We start from the raw sequence: 22,030 nt of genomic DNA on the forward strand, positions 1-22,030 counted from the left end.
TCACTGACATCCCCAGTGACACCAATACAGTGATCAGTGCAAAAAAAAAAAACACTGACACTACTAATGGCACTGGGGAGGAAGGGGTTAACAATGAGAGGCAATCAAAGGGTTAACTGTGTGAGGGGAGTGTTTTACTAGGGGGCGGGTGTACTTCACTGTTACACTCTGATCCAAAAAGCTGAACTCAGCAATCCAGAACAGTGTGCTGAAAACTGACAGGGAGGAGAGCTGCAGTGTAAACACTGCAGCCGTTCTCCCTCTCAGTGATTGCCGGTAATTGGCGGGCTCCGGCGGGTAATCACCGGTCGGGACCCAGTGGTTGACATCCGCGGCCACGATTGGAGGCGTTGGTAGGGCGGTCGCATGCCTCGCGTGCACCCCCTACCTGAAATGCAAAATCATGTATATATACTTGATTTTACACAGTGGTGCCGCTCTGCTGCAGTATATGTACTGTGGCTGGTCGGCAACCGGTTAGACAGTGAATTCACAGGCAAATATACTTTATAAATAGGACAAATGTTTTCCTATGAACACACACATTCAAAACGCAGCAAATGTCTCATGGGAAGGTTATAACCCCTATGAGTTTTTTTGATATCTGTGTCCCAGATTTCCTTTGGTTTCCTGTCCTATAGCCAAAAGAGAAAGTGAGAGGTAATCCTTCCAAAGTGAGGGAATCCCTGGCTGCCACCAGAGTCACTAGAACTATTATTTATTATTATAATACAGGATTTATATAGCGGCAACAGTTTGCTCAGCGCCTTACAATATTAAGATTGACAATACAGCAATGATACATTTCAATACAAGAGGGTTAGGAGGGCCCTGCTCCTTGGAGCTTACAATCTAAGAGTTAGGGGTTGGTGGTACAAAAGGTAATAACTGTGGGGGATGAACTGATAGGAGAAATAGAAGATTCTGTTATTAGCTGAAGGCAGGATAGGCTTCCCTGAAGAGATAGGTTTTCAGAGATCACCTAAAAGTGGGCAGAGAAAGAAACAGTCGGATAGATTAGGGTAGAGAGTACCAAAGGATGGGGGAGGCTCTGGAGACGTCCTGGAGATGAATATGGGAGGAGGAGACAAGGGAGCTAGAGAGCAGGGGGTCATGGGAGGAGTGAAGAGGACGGTTTGGGTGATATTTGGAGACAAGATTGGTGATGTAATTTGGAGCAGAGTTATAAATGGCTTTATATGTTATTTTTAATGATTTTATTCTTTGGGCAGTGGGAAGCCAGTGGAGGGATTGGCAGAGAGGGATGGCAGATATGGAAAGGTTAGTAAGGTGGATGAGTCTGGCAGCAGCATTCATGATAGACTGAAGAGGGGATAGCCTGTGATTAGGTAGGCCAATGAAAAGGGAGTTACAAATGTCAAGGCGAGAGATAACCAGGGAGTGAATATGTTGCTTAGTGGTTTCAGAGGTTAAGAACGGGCATATCTTGTTGATGTTGCAGAGGTGAAGTCTGCAAGATTTGGACAGTGATTGGATTTGGGGCTGAAAGGACAGATGGGAGTCTAGGATTACACCTAGTACGCTGGCATGAGGGGAGGGACTGATGGTTGTATTATTGATCTTGATGAAGAAGTCAGGGGAGGGGGCATGGGCTGTACGGAATAGTATGAGCTCCATTTTGGAAAGACTTAGTTTGAGGAAGTGGAGTGACATCCATGCTGATATGCCACTTAGTAGGTTAGTAATGCGAGAGGAGACTGAAGGAGCGAGGTGAGGAGTAGAAATATAGATTTGTGCATCATCAGCATAGAGATGGTACTTAAAGCCATGGGAGTTTATCAAGTGACCAAGGGAGAAGGTGTAGATGGAGAAGAGAAGGGGTCCAAGGACAGAACCCTGTGGGACCCTTACAGAAAGAGGAAGTGGAGAAGAGGAGACTGAGTTATAGGTAATGCTGAAGGAGCGCTGCGATAGGTTGGAGGAGAACCAGGAAAGAGCAGAGTCTCGGAGGTCAAGAGAGGGGAGTTTTTTGAGGAGGAGGGGATGGTCAGCAGTATCAAAAGCCGCAGAGAGGTCAAGTAGTAAGAGTATGGAGTAGCGGCCATTGGTTTTAGCAGTTAGTAAATCATTAGGGAGTTTTAGTAGGGCAGTTTCAGTGGAGTGTAGTGTAGTGAATGAAAGCCAGACTGTAAAGAGTCAAGAAGGTTATTGTCAGTGAGGTAGGAGATCAGGCAATTGTAGACTAAGCGTTCTAAGAGTTTAAAGGTAAACGGGAGCAGGGAAATTGGTCTTAGGTTGTTCAGGTTGGTGGGGTCCATCATAGAGGGAGAGATTGAAGATGTGAATGAGGGAGCATAGGACAGAAGAAGAGGGTGACTGTAGTAGTTGAGAGGGGACAGGATCCAGGGAGCACGTGGTGAGATGGGCTTCTGAGAAAACTTTAGTGACCTTTTCAGTAGTAGCAAGGTCAAAAGAGGAAAGTGTTGAGGGAGGTTTAGTATAAGGTATGCTAAGCGGGATAGATGTCTGTGTAGGAGAGATGCCCCTATGAATTGTTTTTGAAATTATTTGCAATCTTGTAAGCAGTGAGTGAGGTACTGGGTGGAGGTGGAGAAAGTAGAGCGTTAAAAGTAGAAAAGAGACGGCGAGGACTGGATGACAAGGTATTAATATGAGTTACAAAGTAGGCTTGTTTGGCAGCATGGAGGGAGGAACTGTATGTTAGGAAAGCAGATTTATATAGGAGCAAGTGAGTCTAGTGTGGATGAAAGCGAACTGTTGTAGACAGCAGTGGCCAGGTCAGGGCAGGACAGGGGAGAGATTCTGTCATAGAGGCGGTCAGTTGCAGAGTGGAAAAGAGGGTTTAAGTTGTGAAGGTTTCTGTGGGTAATTGTTTGCTGCTTGGAGGGATAAGTGTTTGAAGACGAGGACACTGTGAAGGTTATGAGATTGTGATCAGAGAGAGGAAAGGGGGTGTTTATGAGGTTGTAGGGAGTGGAAAGATGGGAGAAAACAAGGTCTAATGTATTCCCATCAGAGTGAGTGGAGGACTGTGTCCATTGTGTTAAGGCAAAAGATGAGGTTAGGTTGAAGAGTTGGAATGTAGCTGGGTTGTTCACATTAATGGGGATGTTAAAATCTCCAAGAATGATAGTGGGTATTTCAGAGGAGAGAGAGTAGGGTAGCCAAGCAGAGAAGTCATCAAGAAAGCGCGACACCAATCCAGGAGGTCGGTAGATCACTGCAATCCTCAGAGAAATGGGAGAAAACAGCCGAATGCAGTGAGTGTCAAAAGAAGAGAAGGATAGAGAGGGAGGGTTATGGAGGACTTGAAAGGTGCTCAGTGGGGATAGAAGCAAACCAGCTCCACCTCCTTTCCGAACACTGGGTCTGGGTGAGTGAGTCCAGAGAAGGCCTCCATAGGAAAGTGCTGCAGGAGAAGCAGAATCTGATGTTTGAAGCCAGGTTTCTGTAATTGCTAGTAGGTTAAGGGAGTGGGAGACAAAAAGGTCATGGACAGAGGTGAGCTTATTACAGACAGAGCGGGCATTACAGAGTGCACATGAAAAAGGGAGTGTGGTTTTTAGGAGCATGGGGTTTGAGATTAAATTGAGTGGATTGTGGTTATTCCTGGAGGAAGGAGGGTGCCTGGTGTGTGGGTGAGATACTGGAGGACCAGGGTTTGGGGAGATATCCCCAGAGGTTAGGAGAAGAAGGAGGGTGAGGAAAGTAAGATGGGAGTGGGATGTATATGAGTGCACATGCCTTCCTGGTATTTAGGTCATTAGGTGAGTAAAGTATCAGCAGGAGGAGATGATCAGTAGTAGGGAGATGGTAGACATGAGGGTGATATGTATAAGCTTTGGGGTGGAGAAGAGGGGTAAAGAAATGAGATTTTGATAACAGAGGATAGTAATATGAAAAGGAGGAGTAAAGGAGGCCATATTAAAAGGTAGATGGAGTGGGAATCAGACTTGAAGGAGATGTTTCCCAGGGTGTTTACTGCATGCTGGATGGCCTGCAAGCAGAGTTATTTGTTGTATCTTCCTGCTGCTTGAGTTATCCTGCTTTAGTTAACCACTTCCCATCCGGCCCATGTACATAAATGGCCGGACGGGAGCAGTGCAGGAGCAGGTGGCCATTTATAAATGTCCTCCCGCATTCCCTGCATGTGACTCATCACCCCCCACTATGGTGACACTGTACTGCTAGGGTGACAATATGTTAAAAAAAAACAAATAATAATATAAAAAATAAAATAAAAATGTACATTTTTTTTGAAAAATTATAATTTTTGGTTGTAAACGAATTTGGGTTATTTTGTTTTTACTAAAGAGATAGCTGAATACATTTTGGCCAATATTTATGAAAAAAGATTATTTATTTGTAAAATAAAAACCTTTTTTTCCAAAATGTTTGGACTTTTGCATTTATATAGCAAAAAAATTTAAATCCCAGTGGTGAATAACCACCAGAAAAATTAATACGGGTACAGTGTTGCATGGCCGCGCAATTGTCATTCAAAGGGTGATAGCACTGAAAGCTGAAAATTGGCCTGGACAGGAAGGGGGTGAAAGTGTCTGGACTTGAAGTGGTTAAACTGCTGTGTTCAACTGCTGTTTTGCACTCCAGCAGAAAATGCACTCACGCAGGACAATGCCCCATCTGCGACTGTTCCCCCCTGCCTTTGACCTCCCCCATAAGCTGGTCTAAATTTATAGGGAGATGATCAAATTAGCAATTCTTTTCTGCCCCAGTTAGGAACTGATAAGGATCACATGAATTATTGGGGGAAGACCAATAACCAGGCCAGTCACAGACACAGGCCAAAGTCATATTGGTTCTCTGATCAGAGAACGGGCAAAAGGATGGAGGAGGTGAGAATCAATAGGATATCTGTATTGAAGAGGCAATTAAATACTTGCAATGGGCATGTTTCAGAATCCCTCCGGGGCACCACACGTTCTCTAAAGAAAGGAAGTGTGTAACAGCAATGCCTGGAAAACAGATAATTTTCAGACCTTTATCAAGTAACTGCATGTAGTAATGTATTTCTGCATAAAAAGAATGGTTGACTAAAGGAATAGGTTAACAGATTTTAGTTAAAGTCTTGGCTGCAAAATTATTAAGTTTAGGAAAGTAATAACTTAGATGGTGTTAGGATCCCATGGATTATAACTTATTTAATACCATACCAATGGCACATCATGAACCTATAATTGGGTCTATGGTAATAAACATGTTAATTAATATGCTATATGCATTTGTACAAAAATTGTCAGTACATTATGCAAACTTTTGTTTGATTTTCACCTTTTATTTTGGAATGAATGCTGAATGAAAACCACATACCCTGCTAGAAATTTGTTCATTCAAAAAAACTTTTCCATCTACTGCTTTGAATCTTCTAATCACAGCAGTCAAAAATGAACATTGATTTCACCACATTAGTTGAAAATCAAACAAACATTTCTAAAAAGAAGGATTTCTAAGAAGATTCTATTAATATAAAGCCAGCTTTAGTAATGCTGAAAGCATTGCTGCAAACTGAGTTGTGGATTTATTGATGTGTGTATGTGAAATCAAAGCATTATTTGATCTGCACAAAATTCTATTTTGAAACAAACCTGCAATTGTAATGAGAGAAAACAGTATCGGGGAAAAGGTTCATTGCGCAAAGCAGCCAACTTTATGGAACCAAATAAAACCTTACAATTATACTGCATTCACATGTATATGTCCCTAAGGACCGGTAGCAGGTACATCTAGCATTTATGGTTCAGATGGCCGCTGCCACACTGGACCAGAGGCTGGTTTGTGCTCCAGGGATGGGATGTAACGTATCAACTGGGGGACACTGCCATTTGAAACCTTTTATAAATAGTATGAAATAGTATGTAATAACCTCCTACTGGCCATTAAAAAGCACTAATTTGTTTTATTAACCTCCTATGCTATGTCTTCTCTTTTTTTCCTGATTATTAATATACTTTTTTTTACAGTTTGTGAGTAAACTTTTTTCGGTTCATCCATTTTATTTGTACATTTTTGCATTGAATTTTAGAAAAAATACCAATTTTTAAGATTGTATTCCTTTATATGTGGTACTCCTGTGGATAAACACACCTTCTATCTCTGAATGGCTATACTCATTCCTCCATTGTATTTAAAGAGGGAATCGTGATTGTCTCCTATGACCACATGAACAATGTTGATGATCAACTTTTTGTGCAACAGCAACCACGGCCTCCCAGACACTGTTCAGAGAGGTACACTGTTTTCCTTCACTGTAAATCTGCCATTTAAGAAGGGCCCACAAGTTTTCAATAGGGTTTAAGTCATGTGAAGAAAGGGACCGTGTCATTATTCTTATATCTTTAAGGCCTTTACTGGCTAGCCATAAAGTGATGCATACAATGGAGCATTGTCCTGTATAAATATCATGGTCTTCTTGAAAGATGCAGACTTTTTCCTGTACCACTGCTTGAAGAACTTGTCTTCTAAAAACTGGCAGTAGGTTTGGGAGTTGTATTTGAGTCCATCTTCAATCCGAAAAATTTCCAACTAGCTCATCTTTAATAATACCAGCCCATACCAGTACCCCACCTCCACCTTGCTGGCATCTGAGTCGAAGTGGAGCTCTTTCTCTGTTACTGATCCAGCCACAGGCCCATCCATCCTGTCCGTCAAAAGTCACTCTCATCTCATCAGTCCATTAAACCTTTGAAAAATCTGTCTGCAGATATTTCTTGGCCCAGTCTTGACATTACAACTTGTGTCTTGTTCAGTGGTGGTCGGGTTTCAGCCTTCCTTACCTTGGCCATGTCTCTAAGCACTGAACACTTTGTACTTCTGGGCACTCCAGGTAGCTTGCAGTTTTGGAATTTGACAGCACTGGAGGATAATGGGTTCCTGGTATCTTCACGTTTGATTCTTCTCAAATCTTTGGCTGGTAATTTGCATCTTTTTTTCTCAACACATATCTTATGACCCTGTTGACTATTTGCAACAAAACGTTTGATGGTTCTGTGATCATGCTCCAATATCTTAGCAATTTCATAAGTTCTGCATCCCTCTCAAAACCTTTTTTCAATTTCTGACTTTTTAAAGCTAGTTAGATCTCTTTTTTGGCCCATTTTGCCTGAGGAGAGAAAGCTGCCTAATAATTATGCACACCTTGATATAGGGTGTTGGTTTCCTTAGGCCACACCCTTCCTCATTACACAAGTAGACATCACCTGATATGCTTAAATCCAATAAGCATTCAAGTTTATACAGCTTGGAGTTGCACAATATATATAAAATTATCTGGTCAAAATAATCACTTGCCTTGGGGCACAGTTAGGGAAAATGGTGTGGGTACCACATACATTTTGCACATTGGATGTGAATATTAGTTCACTGACAAAGAAAGTTTTAAGTTTTTGGGATATATTGTATAAACAAAAAGGATGGGAATATAATTCACCTTTGACTCCCCTGGTTGGAACTGAGTATTTCCCCCCGGGGAAGGATAACATTTCTGGGAAATGGTTTAAAGATAAAAATGCATGTTTGAAGGATATATTGAATAAAGGGAAATTGTACACTTTTTCAGAGTTAAAGAAGAGTGAAGATTTATTTTTCACATTAGATGAGTGGCGGTATGGTCAATTATGTAATTTTCTTTCAACGTAACCACAACCTCTGAGGACCATGGAGGATCTGTATCCATTTGAAAAACTGTTGAATGTAACTTCAGTCCCCAAACTAAGTATCTCCAAGATCTATAGGATTCTTGTGGACTTGGAGAGTACCAATCCTCCTTGGTTCTTGGGAAAATGGGAACAGGAACTTGCAACAGAATTGAATGAACAACAAAGGAATAAAATATTTAAATTAACACATGGGGTGATGATTATGAGCACAGTTGAAATGAATTACAAATGTTTGGCGAGATGGTATATTACACCGAGTAGGGCACATAAACAACAAGAGGTTGCGGGGAAAAGGGAACAATGTTACACATATGATGGGACTGTCCAAAAATACAAGATTACTGGAAGGGAGTAATACAATATATTCAGGAAATATGTGGGATTATGGCACAGAGGGACCTGTGGAAGTGCCTGTTTTATAAATGTGAGCCTTCAGTAGATCTATACAGGAATAGGGTACTATACCATTTATTCAGTGCGGCTAAGGACTTGATTCTCACATTTTGGCAAGTCCCAGAACCACCAAGAATAAATGATTGGATAAATAGATTAGATAATATCTATAGGATGGAGGAGTTATAACACATTGAGGAGGATAAAATAGACCAATTTTTGGAAAACGTGGAGTAGTTGGTTAAATTTTAAAACATCTAAAAATTATCTTGAACTGGTTGGAGCTATGGTGGAAAGACATTAGAGAGAGCTTAAAGGAGAACCCCCAGAGAGAGAATGGAGGTAGGAGTGAAGGGTTACAGATATAGACAGAGAGCAAGAGAGAGATTAGGAAAAAGGAAAGAGGATATGGACTGGGGTATGTGGTGGGAGGGCGAGTAGAAGGGAGATGGGATGGGGAGTAGAGAATGGAATTTATGTATTGTTGAGGTATTTGCATTTTGTATTTCCTTCTTATGTTTTGTGTATTAGAAATTTTCTTTTCTTGTTTGTATTGAAAAAAGTTTATAAAAAATATAATAAAAAAAAAATACTCACTTGCCTAATAATTGCGCACAAAGTGTATATCTTAATTTAATTTTAAAATCTCCAGGTTCATCCAATATGGTTCAATATCCTGTCTCCTTCTCCTCTTTCCCCACTTAAATACCTAATTAGGGCAAAGGCTTCTCTTTTCAGATTACTTAAACCTTTGGATCACAAGGAAGGGGCATGTTGGTCACAATAAATGTCTACCTGCAAAAAGTAATAGAATGCTACCCTTTCCTACTGTTTGCGCTGCTGTTCTCTGCAGTGAAGAGAAATTGCTGGCTAAAGATCCTACAGAATTGACACTTTTGGAAGTGGCAAATTCCTGGTACCCTGTTGCACACTTTGGTTCCTAACACCAGCTCTCACATCCCTACATGCACATTACAGGTTTTGTAGGCTTAAACCACACACACGGCAGAGGACTGGGAAACAGACACACCCAGAAGTGATGGGTGCTGCAGGATTTTCAGCTAGTGGTTAGTCATCACTACTGCAAAGATCTGCGGTATTTACAGGGAGTCATTTATTGTACAGATCTAATTTGGTGGCAGACAGGGACAGAAAACACTGAGCAAATGTCTAATGTTCAAAGAGTAAGTGTGTTGCATTAACAATCTCCCAATGGAGGCACTTGAGCAGGCCACTTTTGCAATATATTATAGCCTCATAGATCTGGGAGTTTAGGAAATTCAGAGCTCAACACTTCATAGGTTTAAATGAAAATATGATAGCCATCCACAGCCATCTTTCTTTCCATTTACTGCAATACAGTTTAAAAGGCTACAAGGCTGAAATCCAGCCAAAATCTATTCTACAACTCTGGGTTTCTCCATGAATTACCCTGTAACATCTCCTAATACAATACCATATATGATGAATGCTGGCATCCACATATTTATACATACAGTTGCAAGAAAAAGTATGTGAACCCCTTGGGATTACATGGAGTTTTGCATGAATTGGGCATAAAATGTGCTCTGAACGTCATCTAAGTCACAACAATAGAAGAACACAGTCTGCTGAACATAATACTACACAAACATTAGATGTTGCCATGGTTTAATTGCACATAACATGTAAACATTCACAGTGCAGGGAGGAAAAAGTATATGAGGCCCTAGCTTAATGACTTCTCCCAGAGCTAATTGGAGCCAGGAGTGAGCCAACCTTGACTCCAATCAGTGTGATGATATTGGATGTGTTGCTGACAGCTGTCCTGCCCTTAAAAAACACACACCTGTTTTGGGTTTACTGGTTTCAAGAAGCACTGTCTGATGTGAACCATGCCTCGCAGAAAAGAGCTCTCAGAAGACCTCCTCCTCTCTGGAAAAGAATCGTTGAACTAGTTGCTTGCTAGTACATTTATAAATATACGCTGGTCATACATCCTCCAATATCATGAGAAGACAACAGTTGTAAAGGTTCAGGATTTTTTACCTCCATGCATTCTATGCAACAGGTAAAAAAAAAACCTTCTGTGTGCAGCAGCCCCCCCACCAGCTCCCTTTTATAATTACCTGAGCCCCATGTCGATCCAGCCATGTGCACGAGAGTCTTGGCTCTTTTGGGTCTCCCCCTCCCCATTGAGTGAGACAGCAGCAGGAGCCATTGGCTCCTACTATTGTCAATCACAGCCAGTGAGCCGATGAACAGAGAGTGGGGAGGGGGGGGCAGTGTGTGAATGAACAGACAGAGCAGTGGGGAGGGTGCCCCCTGTCAGGAATGGACTGGCCAGCAATAGTGGGACTCACCTGCCTTATGAGCTGCAGTACCAGGGCTGGCCAGCGGGTGCTCCCAGCAATCAGAGACTCAACCTTGCAGCCAGCAAAACACCTGAAACTGCTTATGCTGGTGTATTTAAGGGATGGCCAGACCTGCAGACTCTGCCTTGGTGTGTGTTTTTCCTGGACCCTGTATCCTGTTCCTGCATCCTGTTTCTGTTCCTGTCTTGTTGCTGACCCGGCCTGATCTGACCTCTGCTGACTTCTCCTGCTCTGACCCCGGCTCGTTCCTGACCATCCCTCTGCCTGACCCTCTGTACCTCGCTGTCTGCTACCTGCTGAACCTGGCTTGTGACCCCGACCATTCTCCGCTTGCTCCCCCTGTACCTACCTGCCCGATTGATATTGACCCGGCCTGCCTGACGACGCTTGCATTGTATGTACTGTTATATGTGGGTGGTTGGTTTGGTTTGTTTGCACTGTATTATGTTTTAGTATGGCACTGCGTTTATTTTTGTATTGTTAGTGTTAATATATTATATCATTTATAACATATCTGAAGTCTGCGTTTCCCTGCGTCAGTCACACACCTCTGGTCATACCCGGGAGCCCTGACACCCCCATAGCAAGCTTCTTGCTCTTGGGGCACTCAGCAGGAGGGAGGGGCCAGGAGCGCTGGAGAGGGATCCAAGAAGAGGAGGATCGGGGCTGCTCTGTGCAAAGACATTGCACAGAGCAGGTAGGTATGACATGTTTGTTATTTTTAAAAACAATCTGCCTTTAATATCACTTTAAGGTCTTTTGCACATGGTACTGATGTTTGAGCATCAGCATTTCTAGACGCAATTTCAGGTATTTGTTTTGCATATTTTGTTTGCATGCATTTGCACAAGCCGTCTCAAATTACTTACCAGAATCACAAATGTTTCTATTTTTTTTTCACTCAAGAATATGCAGCGCTTGTTTACATACTTGTGTGTACAGGCACATTGGAAACAATGGGCTGTAATTTAGATCAGTAAAAAAAACTGAACTGAGCTTTCTCAAGCTGCAGCGTGCAAGAGGCCTACAGTTGCAAGAAAAAGTATGTGAACCCCTTGGGATTACGTGGAGTTTTGCATGAATTGGGCATAAAATGTGCTCTGAACGTCATCTAAGTCACAACAATAGAAGAAAACAGTCTGCTGAACATAATACTACACAAACATTAGATGTTGCCATGGTTTAATTGCACATAACATGTAAACATTCACAGTGCAGGGAGGAAAAAGTATGTGAACCTTTGGACTTAATAACTGGTTGACCCTCCTTTGGCAGCAATAACCTCAACCAAACGTTTCCTGTAGTTGCAGATCAGACCTGCACAACGATCTGGAGTAATTTTGGACCACTCCTCTTCACAAAACTGTTTCAGTGTAGCAATATTCTTGGGATGTCTGGTGTGAATCACTCTCTTAAGGTCATGCCACAGCATTTCAATCGGGTTGAGGTCAGGACTCTGACTGGGCCACTCCAGAAGGTGTATTCTGTGCTGTTGCAGCCTTTGTTTTGTTGAATGACTTGTATGCTTTGGGTCATTGTCCTGTTGCATCACCCATCCTCTGCGGAGCTTCAGTTGGCGGACAGATGGTCGTACGTTTTCCTGCAAAATGTCTTTATAAACTCTGGAATTCATTTTCCCATCAATGACAACAATCCGTCCAGGCCCTGAGACAGCAAAGCAGCCCCAAACCATGATGCTCCCTCCGCCATGTTTTACAGTGGGGATGAGGTTTTGATGTTGGTGTGCTGTGCCTTTTTTTCTCCACACATAGTGTTGTGTGTTCTTCCCAAACAACTCAATCTTGGTTTCATATGTCCACAGTATATTTTGCCAGTAGTGCTGTGGAACATCCAGGTGCTCTTTTGCAAACTTCAAACGTGCTGCAATATTCTTTTTGGACAGCAATGGCTTCCTCTGTGGTGTCCTCCCATGTACTCCATTCTTGTTTAATGTTTTCCTTATTGTAGATGTGTCAACAAAAATGTTAGCATGTGCCAGAGATTTCTGTAGGTCTTTAGCTGACACTCTGGGATTCTTCTTTACCTCATGCAGCATTCTGCGCTGTGCTCTTGCAGTCATTTTTACAGGACGACCACGCCGAGGGAGAGTAGCAACAGTGCTAAACTTTCTCCACTTGTAGACAGTCTTTCTTACCGTAGACACATGAGCATCAAGGCTTTTGGAGATAATTTTGTAACCCTTTCCAGCTATATGCAAGTCAACAATTCTTGATCGTAGGTCTTCTGAGAGCTCTTTTCTGCGAGGCATGGTTCACATCAGACAGTGCTTCTTGAAGCCAGTAAACCCAAAACAGGTGCGTGTTTTTTAAGGGCAGGACAGCTTTCAGCAACACATCCAATATCATCACACTGATTGGAGTCAAGGTTGGCTCACTCCTGGCTCCAGTTAGCTCTGGGAGAAGTCATTAAGCTAGGGCCTCACATACTTTTTCCTCCCTGCACTGTGAATGTTTATATGTTATGTGCAATTAAACCATGGCAACATCTAATGTTTGTGTAGTATTATGTTCAGCAGACTGTGTTCTTCTATTGTTGTGACTTAGATGATGTTCAGAGCACATTTTATGCCCAATTCATGCAAAACTTAACGTAATCCCAAGGGGTTCACATACTTTTTCTTGCAACTGTATAAAACACCAGATGACAGTAATACATAAAGATCTGGGGCAATTCCTATCTCGAGTAGAAGAAACTGAAGGAAAGTTGGATAAACATGCCCAAGTAATAACCAATCTGGAAAAACTAATGGAGGAGATGCAAAAGGAGCAAAGGAGATTGCTATATAAACTGGAAGATCAAGCAAACAGAGATAGAAGGAACAATCTGAGCATACAGGGATTGCCTGAGATATCGCAATGAGAAGATCTGATAGAGATAACAAGGAAAATGTTCAATATAATAATGGACATATCAGCAACAGAGCATGTGAAAATTGATAGAGTACATAGAATAGGAAGATACTAAGGAACAGTGAGTGAAAATCCCAGAGATGTGATCATGCGAATACATCATTACAAAGACAAAGTAGATTTATGGAAGAAGATGAAGAAGATAAGAGGGATACCAGTAATAAAATATAAAGAAGCAAGCTTACAAATTTTTTTGATATAACATCAGAACACTGGCGAGAAGGAAGATGTTGAAACCATTATTGGAACAGATGAGAAATTAATTGGATGGAGAGATGGGAAGAAGGGGTTAAGGAGAATAGGGGAATAGAAAATGAGAGATGGCAGTTAGTCTCCAAAAGGGGGTTTAGGAAGTAGTGAGAGGACTTCCCTTTTTTTTTCTCTTCTTTCTCTTCTCTCCCCTACCTTTCCCTCTCTCCTTCTCTTCCTCCTAAGTAGGGAGAGAATTTTAGAAGATAGGTGGGAAATGGGAAGTAACTCATGTATCCAGACACACACGACCCAGGGATTGGGAACGCGGTCTAGTTGGGCGTATGTGGTCAGAACTCCACCCCAGACTGGAATCGATGGTGGGACTAGGACCACAAATGATTCAAAGGCAAGATAAACGCCTAGGGGTAGTTAATGGGATGGGAGGGGTGGTAGGAAAGGGGGATGTATGGGGTAGGTGGGGGAAAGGAATTATGGTGGGGATATTCATTCCTACGGATTGATAACTGTACTCTCGGTGGGACAAATATGGTTGGAGAAAAAAGAAAATATGGGAAATAGAGGAGGTTCATTTTACGACCTACAGTATAATGTAAAGGGACTGAATACCCCGGGGAAGAGGAATAAGATTCTTACAGAATTACAACAACGATCAATGATCTAATGCAGTCGTTTTTTTACAGGAGATTAATTTATTACAGGAAACAAATATTAAGTTATATTCTAAATATTAAGTATACTGTATGATCCTCCTGCACTCAGATGTAACTCTGAATGAAGCTGCTAACACCCTACCACATACTAAAAAGGACAATAGTACAATAAAATGATATATTATATCATTATATTATATTCTAAATATTATCTAACCTGGTATTATGCAGATTCACCAAATAAATGTGCCGAAGGGGTAGCAATTGGTATAGCAAAAAATTTTAGATTTAATATGGAAGACAAGTTGGTGGACCTTGAAGGTCGATTTTTGTTCTTGAGGGGGAGATTACAGAAAATAGAATGTACAATGGCAAATATTTATTGTCCTAATAGAAATCCAGTGACCTATTTGAAGAATATACTAAGAAGCTTTTGAATTTTAAGAAGGGCAAATTAATTGTTGCAGGAGGTTTTAATTTTTGCATGGATTCCCAGATCGACACGTCATCGCATGTGCAGAGAGACAGAGGTAGATATTCAAAATCTGTATAAAGAATGCTAAATCAGTGTCAACTTATAGATGTATAGAGAATTAAACATCCTAGAGAAAGAGACTATACGTTCTATTCCCCTGCACATGCGACATATTCTAGATTGGATTATATATTGATAGAACACAGAATATTGGAGTTGCTGGTTAAAGTGAATATAAAGGTTACAACAGTATCGGATCATGCACCTGTCACAATGAAGTTACAATGGGGAAGCGAACAAAATAAGATAAATATGTGGAGTCTGAATGAGATCCTCCTTCATGACCATGAGATGGAATTGAGACTAAAAAAAAGAAATAGAACAATATTTTAGAACAAATGAGACTTAAGGAGTCTCAATTGCTAGGTGTGGGAAGCACATAAGGCAAATATCAGGGGAATTTTGATAGCTATCGGAGTGCAAAAAAAGAGAGAACGGCAAAAGGAAATAAATACGCTAATAACGGACGTACATGAACTTGAACAATCACACAAAAAGAGAATAGTAAAAGATACACAGCAGAAAATAATTAGAAAAAGAGATGAAGTAAGTAACTTAATGGATCAAGAAACAAGGAAAATATTTAACATAATGGCAAGAGAAAGTTATCAGTGGGGGAATAGACCTGGTAAATATTTAATGAGAACATTGAGAAATAAGAAATTGAGGAATTATATAGAGAAAATTAAAGATGATAATGGAGAAATGGTATACTCAACCACTGATATTGCTAATGCATTTAAGATACATTACAGGAAGCTATACATAGTAAATAAAAAAAATCTAAAAGAAAAGGAAGCAGAAATAACTAGAAAAAGACAGAGGTATTTAAAAGAGGTGGGATTACTGAGATTGGGAGAGTGATAGCATTTTTAGAAAAACTAATAACACAGGAGGAAATTCAGGAGGCACTTAAGGGCACAGTTGCTGGGAGGAGCCCTGGGCCAGACGGGTATACAGTGAGATATTACAAGAAATTCAAAGAACAACTAGTCCCTAAACTGAGTGTATATATGAATGCACTAGGAGATGAAATAGAAATGAGGGAGGAGTCATTGCAAGCACATATTACAATCATACTGGAAGAGGAGAAAGATAGGACCCAATGTGCTAGCTATAGGCCTATATTGCTATTAAATCTTGATATGAAACTATATGCAAAAGTTCTGGCAACTAGGTTGAAAGACTTAATGCCAGAATGGATTCATTTAGAACAAGTGGGATTTATCCCTGGGAGGGAGGGAAGGGATAATGGGCTAAGATCATTACTCCTCCTACAAAAATGTAAGACAGAAAAAAAAACCTGTATTGGTTTTATTGATAGACATTGAGAAACCTTTCGATAGGGTAGATTGGGTATTTATGATGGATACACTGGAGGTTTTGGGAAATGGACCTAAAATCAGAAAGTAGATAGGAAAGCTTTATAGTCAACCTTCAGCAGAGGTAAAAGTCAATGGCTTGTTATCAGAGCTCTTTAAAATGTACAATGGGAAAAGACAGGGGTGTCTCCTTTTGCGCCTCTTGTTTGTCTTATCTTTAGAGCCTCTTCTGGTGACAGTACAAAATAGTCTGGGTGTAAAAGGGATACAGTTAGGAGAGATAGAACACAAAGTCATAGCATATGCCGATGACATGCTATTCTATGTGGTAAACCCTAGGCTGACACTACTCAATCAAATGAGAATAATTAAATATTATGGAGACTTATCAAATTTAAAAAGTAACCTGTCAAAATCAGAGATCTTAAATGTCCCCACAATAGAAAAAAAGGTTTTACAGAGAATATTTCTCTTTACATGGAGGGAAAAAGAACTAAAATACCTGGGAATAAAACTGACCTCGTCCTTGAAGAGCCTACTGTATATAAAATAAACTACATTCCATTAATAAACGAGATAAAAGACGAATTGAGGAGAATCTCTATAGGAACACTCTCTTGGATAGGACGAATAAATCTGGTAAAGGTCATAACAGTCCAGAAAATCCTATATAAATTTCATATGCTACCTATATATCTACTAGGAACTTATTTTAAAATAATTTAAAAAATGATATTGAGGTATATTTGGGGAAATAAAAAAACAAGAATAAGTTATGAAGTGCTGTGCAGAGATAAAGAAAACGGGGGTTTAAATGTACCAGACTTCAAGAGATATTACTCCGTATTAATGTCACATATTTTTGATTGGACATATAATGCACCAGGGAAAAGTTGGGTTAATATAGAAAACACATTAAGTGAGACACAATTAGATAGGATTGTTTGGTTGCCACATCAGTATCGTAAGTTGACTGAAAGCATGAGCACTTATACACGAAATGTAATTAGAGTATGGGAGGTAATTCACAAACAAATGGGATGGGAGTATAAATCCATGTTAATACCGATAGTGGGAACAGACTTCTTCCCACCAGGGAAGTGGTAAATGGATAAGAAAAGGGAATATAAAGTTAAAAGATATAATGAAAAAAGGAGAAATATGCTCCTTTCAGGAGTTAAAAATAAGAGGGAGGTGTTTTTTATGTCAGGTGAGTGGAGATATTTTCAATTAAGACACTTTGTTGCAATGCTCTCAAAACCACTAAGGACAATGGAGGACTTAAATCCATTTGAACAACTGTTTAGTGCAAGTGAGATACGAGATAAGGAAACATGGTACTTCTCGTATTTATAAAATCCTTACTGCAATAGCAGGATCTACTCCCCCAGCCATACGTGGAGAAGTGGGAAAGGGAACTTGGAATATCATTTAATGAGCAGCAAAAAAAAGAAAATATTTAGATAAACACATGGGGCTGTAGACATGAAGGTGGTGGAAATTAATTATAAATGTTTAACTAGGTGGTATATTACACCTAGTGTGGCACAAAAGCAGCAAGCAGAGAAATCACCTACGTGTTGGAGGGGATGTGGAATTAAGGCTAATTTCACATGGAGGAGTTTTTGAAGCGTATTGGCATTAAAAAAGTGCCTGAAAAGCTCATGAAAAACGCTTCCCTATGTATGTGAATATGATTGATACCTAAATCCTGGCAGGCACAGGAGGCACCAAAAATAAAGGACTGGATAAATAGGGTGGATTATATACAGTGGGGCAAAAAAGTATTTAGTCAGCCACCAATTGCGCAAGTTCTCCCACTTAAAAAGATTAGAGGCCTGTAATTGGCATCATAGGTAGACCTCAACTATGAGAGACAAAATGAGAAAAAAAATCCAGACAATCACATTGGCTGATTTGGAAAGAATTTATTTGCAAATTATGGTGGAAAATAAGTATTTGGTCACCTACAAACAAGCAAGATTTGTGGCTCTCACAGACCTGTACCTTCTTCTTTAAGAGGCTCCTCTGTCCTGCACTCTCTACCTGTATCAATGGCACCTGTTTGAACTTGTTATCAGTATAAAAGACACCTGTCCACAACCTCAAACAGTCACACTCCAAACTCCACTATGGTGAAGACCAAAGAGCTGTCGAAGGACGCCAGAAACAAAATTGTAGACCTGCACCAGGCTAGGAAGACTGAATCTGCAATAGGCAAGCAGCTTGGTGTGAAGAAATCAACTGTGGGAGCAATAATTAGAAAATGTAAGACATACAAGACCACTGAATCTCCCTCGATCTGGGGCTCCACGCAAGATCTCACCCCGTGGGGTCAAAATGATCACAAGAATGGTGAGCAAAAATCCCAGGACCTAGTGAATGACCTGCAGAGAGCTGGGACCAACGTAACAAAGGCTACCATCAGTAACACACTACGCCGCCAGGGACTCAGATCCTGCAGTGCCAGACGTGTCCCCCTGCTTAAGCAACTACATGTCCGGACCCGTCTGAAGTTTGCTAGAGAGCATTTGGATGATCCAGAAGAGGATTGGGAGAATGTCATATGGTCAGATGAAACCAAAATAGAACTGTTTGGTAGAAACACAACTTGTCATGTTTGGAGGAGAGAGAATGCTGAGTTGCATCCAAAGAACACCATACCTACTGTGAAGCATGGTGGTGGCAACATCATGCTTTGGGGCTGTTTCTCCGCAAAGGGACCAGGACGACTGATCCATGTACAGGACAGAATGAATGGGGCCATGTATGATGAGATTTTGAGTGCAAACCTCCTTCCATCAGCAAGGGCAATGAAGATGAAACCTGGCTGGGTCTTCCAACATGACAATGATCCCAAACATACCACCCGGGCAACGAACGAGTGACTTCGTAAGAAGCATTTCAAGGCCCTGGAGTGGCCTAGCCAGTCTCCAGATCTCAACCCCATAGAAAACCTTTGGAGGGAGTTGAAAGTCCGTGTTGCCCAGCGACAGCCCCAAAACATCACTGCTCTAGAGGAGAGCTGCATGGAAGAATGGGCCAACATACCAGCAACAGTGTGTGCCAACCTTGTGAAGACTTACAGGAAACGTTTGACCTCTGTCATTGCCAACAAAGGATATATATATTATATAAGTGCATATACACATAAATTTTAAAGTTTTTTTTTTTTTCTCTCTTTCTTTCTTTCACAAGTGGTGTGCATGTACTCATTATATTTATTTTTGAATAAGGGTAATGCACTATATGCAGTTTTTCTGATTTTTTTGAGGTATCCGGAATTTTCTCAAGATTTGGAAATCTTTGTTGTGGAAACTTTGGACTATATTTGTTGTGGACATTTTGGACTTATTTTGGTCATTTATAGGAAGATTTATATTGTATTTGTAGAAAAGGTTTCATATATATTTTGCACTTTCAAGGGTGAAAGTTTAACCTTTCAGAGGGGGATTATAGTCAGAGTATTATTTACTATTTTGTCTCTCATAGTTGAGGTCTACCTATGATGCCAATTACAGGCCTCTCTCATCTTTTTAAGTGGGAGAACTTGCACAATTGGTGGCTGACTAAATACTTTTTTGCCCCACTGTATATAGGATGGAGGAACTTTACCACATTGTAGAAGATAAAGTGGAGACATTTAAAAAAAGATGGTAAAAATGGGATGAGTTTAAAAGATCAAATAGATATGTTGAACTGGTAGGAATAGAGACTGATGAGATAGGAATAGATAAAGATGAGAAGAGAGGACATGTCTAAAAAGGTAGGGAAATGGGAGGCAGGAGGAAATAAAGGAGGTGAAGGAAGTTCCGAGAGTAATAAAGGGAGAGGAGGAACAGGGAGATAAGGGGAAAATAAATGGGAGTTGATGGAAGAGGGGTGGATAGGGTGGGAGGGGAGGGTCTTGGAGGGAGAGTATGGGGAAAAATGTGAATAGGAAAAATGTTTTCTCTTGTAATGATGAAAAATGTGATAGTCTATTTTTGTAATGTTGTAACGTGGAAATCAATAAAATATTTATTAAAATAAATATATTATTGGGGCATATCAGTAATAGGAATAAAAAATAAAGTATTTTTTTTACTTTGCAAAGATAGTATTGTAAAAATAAACAATATTCATATAACATATTACTTTTTTTTTTGCAGGTATAAAATTGTGATTACACCAAGACGAATTTATATGTCCATCTGGTTTGTTTGGATATTGTCCTTTGTGGTTGGGCTGGTTCCAATGTTTGGATGGAATAAAAAGTCTAACTCAGACTACCTGGAATGCCAGTTCCTTAATGTTGTGAAGATGGACTACATGGTCTACTTTAATATTTTTGGATGGGTTTTTCTTCCTATGTTGGTTATTTTGGCTTTATATATTGAAGTGTTCTATCTAATCAGAAAACATATCAGAAAAAACATTTCAAATACTGGAAGCAGGGGACTCTTCTATGGCAAGGAATACAAAACTGCAAAATCCCTTGCCCTGGTTTTTTTGCTGTTTGCAATCAGCTGGTTGCCTTTGTCTATTCTTAATTGTTATATTTACTTTACTGAAGGCACTCAACGTTCCAATGCATTTAAGTGGTTCATATATATAGCCATACTGCTGTCCCATGCTAACTCAGCAATGAATCCCATTGTCTATGCTTTCAAAATAAAGAAATTTAAAGAATCATATTCCCAAATTATAAGAACATATATCCTGCACAAAGTGAGATTGACTGAAAGTTCGAGTGCGGAGCACACGTTGGATGACATATCTCAAGACTGTGTCGAATGACTATATGCTCTCTATCATTATTATTATACAGGATTTATATAGCGCCAACAGTTTGCGCAGTGCTTTACATAATGAAGGTAGACATAACAATTACAATACAATTTGGTACAAGAGGAAACAGAGGGCCCTGCTGTATCATACAATTATTTGTCAACTTTCTACAGTATAATTGGTATGACAGGGAATCTAAATTGTTATAGATATAAAGAAAGCTATAAAAATTGGGTATGCATTAATTTCTGATTAATCATTATAGACTGTGTTTATTATGTGATTGTATGTAAATATTATTTAGATTTTATTAGTTATTTTAACCTGTTTTTCCTAATGTTTTGACATAGTATGTTCTTCCAATTTTTTATTACTATACATACAGGGATATGTGGACCGGCTTCTAGAGACAAGTTATACTAGGAGATGCAATTACCCTGTTGTTGAAATGAGATTTTAGCTACCTATCCATTGTACTGTCTTCAGTGAGCCGGTGACACATAGACCCCCACTGTGAGAAACACTGATAAAGAACAACCACTCCAGGGGCATCCCTAGGGGTGGTGTCACCCAGTGCTATAACACTTGGTGACACCCCCTCCGACAATCCCCACAGAATGGATCGGATCTGAGGATTGAGCATAATGGATCGGACTCCGATCCATTACGCTCAATCCACAGATCCGATCCATCCTGCGGGATCGTCGGCTTGCTTTGCAACTTACCTTTTCGTGGAGCGGGTCTGGTGTCACCCCGTATAGGTTGCATGCCGACGGTCCCCACAAGATGGATCGGATCTATGGATTAAGCATAATGCATTGGAGTCCGATCCATTATGCTCCCCAATCCGCAGATCCAATCCATCCTGCGGGGAGCGTCGGCATGCAACCTATACAGGGTGACACCGGAACCGCTCTTCGAAAAGGTAAGTTGTAAAGCAAGCTGACAATCCCTGCAGGATGGAGCGGATCTGCAGAATGGGGAGCATAATGGATCGGACTCCGATCCATTATGCTCAATCCGCAGATCCAATCCATCCTGTGGAGATCGTCGGCTTGCTTTACAACTTACCTTTTTGTGGAGCGGGTCTGGAGTCACCCCGTGCGGTAGGTGTCACCCGGTGTGGTGCGCACCCCCGCACCTGCCTAGGGACGCCACTGAACCACTCTGTACCACTGAAAAACTGCAAACAGTCTTTGTATGTG

General features: G+C 40.6%; 1 protein-coding gene across 1 annotated transcript in view; it reads left to right on the top strand.

The window, feature by feature from the left end:
• Positions 1-21,651, top strand: part of LOC149469980 (adenosine receptor A3-like) — a 41,690-nt gene extending 20,039 nt beyond the window's left edge. Inside the window, exon 2 of the mRNA XM_089668367.1 lies at positions 20,207-21,651. Within this exon, the coding sequence (XP_089524493.1) occupies positions 20,207-20,834 (628 nt within the window). The 3' untranslated portion in view covers positions 20,835-21,651. The remainder of the gene's footprint in view (positions 1-20,206) is intronic.
• The last annotated feature ends 379 nt before the right edge of the window (positions 21,652-22,030 follow it).

The sequence above is a fragment of the Staurois parvus genome, unplaced genomic scaffold, assembly GCF_062004578.1.
Source record: "Staurois parvus isolate SC_StPar_1 unplaced genomic scaffold, SC_StPar_1.0 ptg000056l, whole genome shotgun sequence".
Taxonomy (NCBI): Eukaryota; Metazoa; Chordata; class Amphibia; order Anura; family Ranidae; genus Staurois; species Staurois parvus.